Source organism: Austrofundulus limnaeus, unplaced genomic scaffold (genome assembly GCF_001266775.1).
Source record: "Austrofundulus limnaeus strain Quisiro unplaced genomic scaffold, Austrofundulus_limnaeus-1.0 Scaffold790, whole genome shotgun sequence".
In the NCBI taxonomy this organism is placed as follows: domain Eukaryota; kingdom Metazoa; phylum Chordata; class Actinopteri; order Cyprinodontiformes; family Rivulidae; genus Austrofundulus; species Austrofundulus limnaeus.
Window position 1 is genome coordinate 175543 of NW_013953192.1, and position 2087 is coordinate 177629.

The 2087-nt window shown below is 40.4% G+C and overlaps 1 protein-coding gene across 1 annotated transcript in view; it reads right to left on the reverse strand.

Moving 5' to 3' along the window:
• The window catches only part of wdr41 (WD repeat domain 41), a gene marked incomplete in the record, with an annotated part of 32206 nt that overhangs the window by 6643 nt on the left and 23476 nt on the right, over positions 1 to 2087 (reverse strand). The window contains 1 exon segment of the mRNA XM_014028635.1: positions 1266 to 1399. Within this exon segment, the coding sequence (XP_013884089.1) occupies positions 1266 to 1399 (134 nt within the window).

A 2087-nucleotide genomic window follows, 5' to 3' on the forward strand; every position in this document is an offset into this window, starting at 1 on the left:
CATATTAACCAGATAGTAGTTTTATACCTCATATTAACCAGATAGTAGTTTTATGCCTCATATTAACCAGCTGACAATCAGAAGCCATTCTATGGGACGGGGAACCTGCTAAGCGGCACAGGTGGGACATTCTGAAGCCATTCTAGGGGACTGATAACGCCTAATAACGTCCATTTCATGGATGATAACATCTGAAGCGGGTGCTTTGATGAAATGCATGTTGCCTGCTGCATTTTATGAGAGTTTTAATATAAGATCATCTTATGCTGATAAATATTGGTCTTAGGTATTTTTTGTGATATCACATGATCCTTTAGTGCTCAGAGTATGTTTGGAGTGACTATCAGCTACTACCACACCAAAATTCAGCTCAGTATCTCTAAAACTGGCTGGGTCAGGTTTGTATTTAGCAAAAAAAAGTAATTACATTCTGATGATTTCATTAAATCCATTCAATGGTAAAATGTTTGCTAATAATAGAACAACAGAGTTAATTTAAACAGTTGAAGCCAAGAATTTAAGCAGATACACACAATGTTTGAAGCTCAAAGTGTGTGTTTGTATAAATCTCAGCCATTTTGAATTGGGTTGGGTTCAAGGGTTAGTTAGTTGCAGATGTACACCAAATGATTGGTTTCTGAAAGATTTATTAAAATTCATCCAGTGGGTCATGAGATGTTTCACTAACTGTGGGTTGAGGATGAATTTCAGCTCCCACCACAACAGAGTCGAGGACAGTATCTGTAAAACTGGCTGAGTCAGGGATTGTTTTGTGGTTATGTTGGAAGAGCTGTTGCTTTTCAGTGAGACGGTTGGGGACATTTCTGGGTTCAGTTAGCGTGTTGTCTCTATGTATGCATGGGTTTTCTCCAGATCCTCTCACAGACCAGGTATTAGTGAGACATGAATGGGTGCTCTCTACGTGTGTCCCTGTGATGGACTGGAGACCTGTCCAGGGTGTACCCCACCCCTCCCACTGTGACTGCTGGATATGGGCACCAATGACCCTTGTGACCCTGAAAAGAAGAAGCAAGCAAAAGATGATGGGTGGCTGAGTCAGCCTCTTTGTGTCTGATAAAGTTGTTTGACTGCGGCAGCCATCTTGAATTGAGCTGACTTAGTTGTAGTTGTACATCCGCTGAGTTTCCAAAAAAAAAATTCTGGCCATTGTTTATGAGATATTTTGATGACAGACAAACACAAACACACAGACACAGGCAAATACAAGATTACATGCTGGCAATAATAATGACACAAACTCATACCTGGACTCCTCCTGAGTGACCAATCAGATCTCCCGTCAACTCCAGTGTCCTCAGATTGGGAATGTCCAGGACCTTCTTAGACTGAGGTCCGGACTGTTTGCCTGACCGTCCAAAATTCCACATCCCAAAGAACCCTGTTAGGAATTTACAATGAAAGCTTAAATGTCAGAGGACTGAAGCCTGAGTGTCATCATAAGAGTGTTACTCTCCAAAGACTTAACTAAAAGTAAAGTTTAACTATAAAATGTTTTACTTGCGCACAGAATAACTGTAATCTAATATTTGACAGCAGAAGGAAACTTGACAATAATCTGCTTCTGACAGACAGGAGACTGTGCTTTGTGCTACTAATGGTTATAAACCATCATTTACCTGTCATTTTGAATGTAACTGTTCACATGTTGTTGAAATATACAAATCACATGAAAAACTTTTGCCTCAACAATTGAGGCACGAAACTTGGCCCACACAAATTCAATGTTGTCCGTCACAGCTGGGATGTGGTTAAAGTTCTCTTGGAGGTCTCAGTTGAAGATCTTTCTGATGGATTCTTCTGCGAGGCGTTCCCAGCAAACCTCACTACATGTTTAGGTCTATCCGGCATCTTTCATACCAAACTTCCTGCTACTGTCTCTGATTCTCTGTCAGATGAGGCAGCTTTAGTGTCACTAGAACCTGATTTATGTTGGGACAGTTTTTGTCCTGTTGAGCTCTGAATTATCTAAAATAAAAGCTTCATCCAAACCATCAACCTGTCTGCTAGATCCCATCCCAACCAGACTGTTCAAAGAAGCATTTCCCTTAATTAATATCTATATTTTA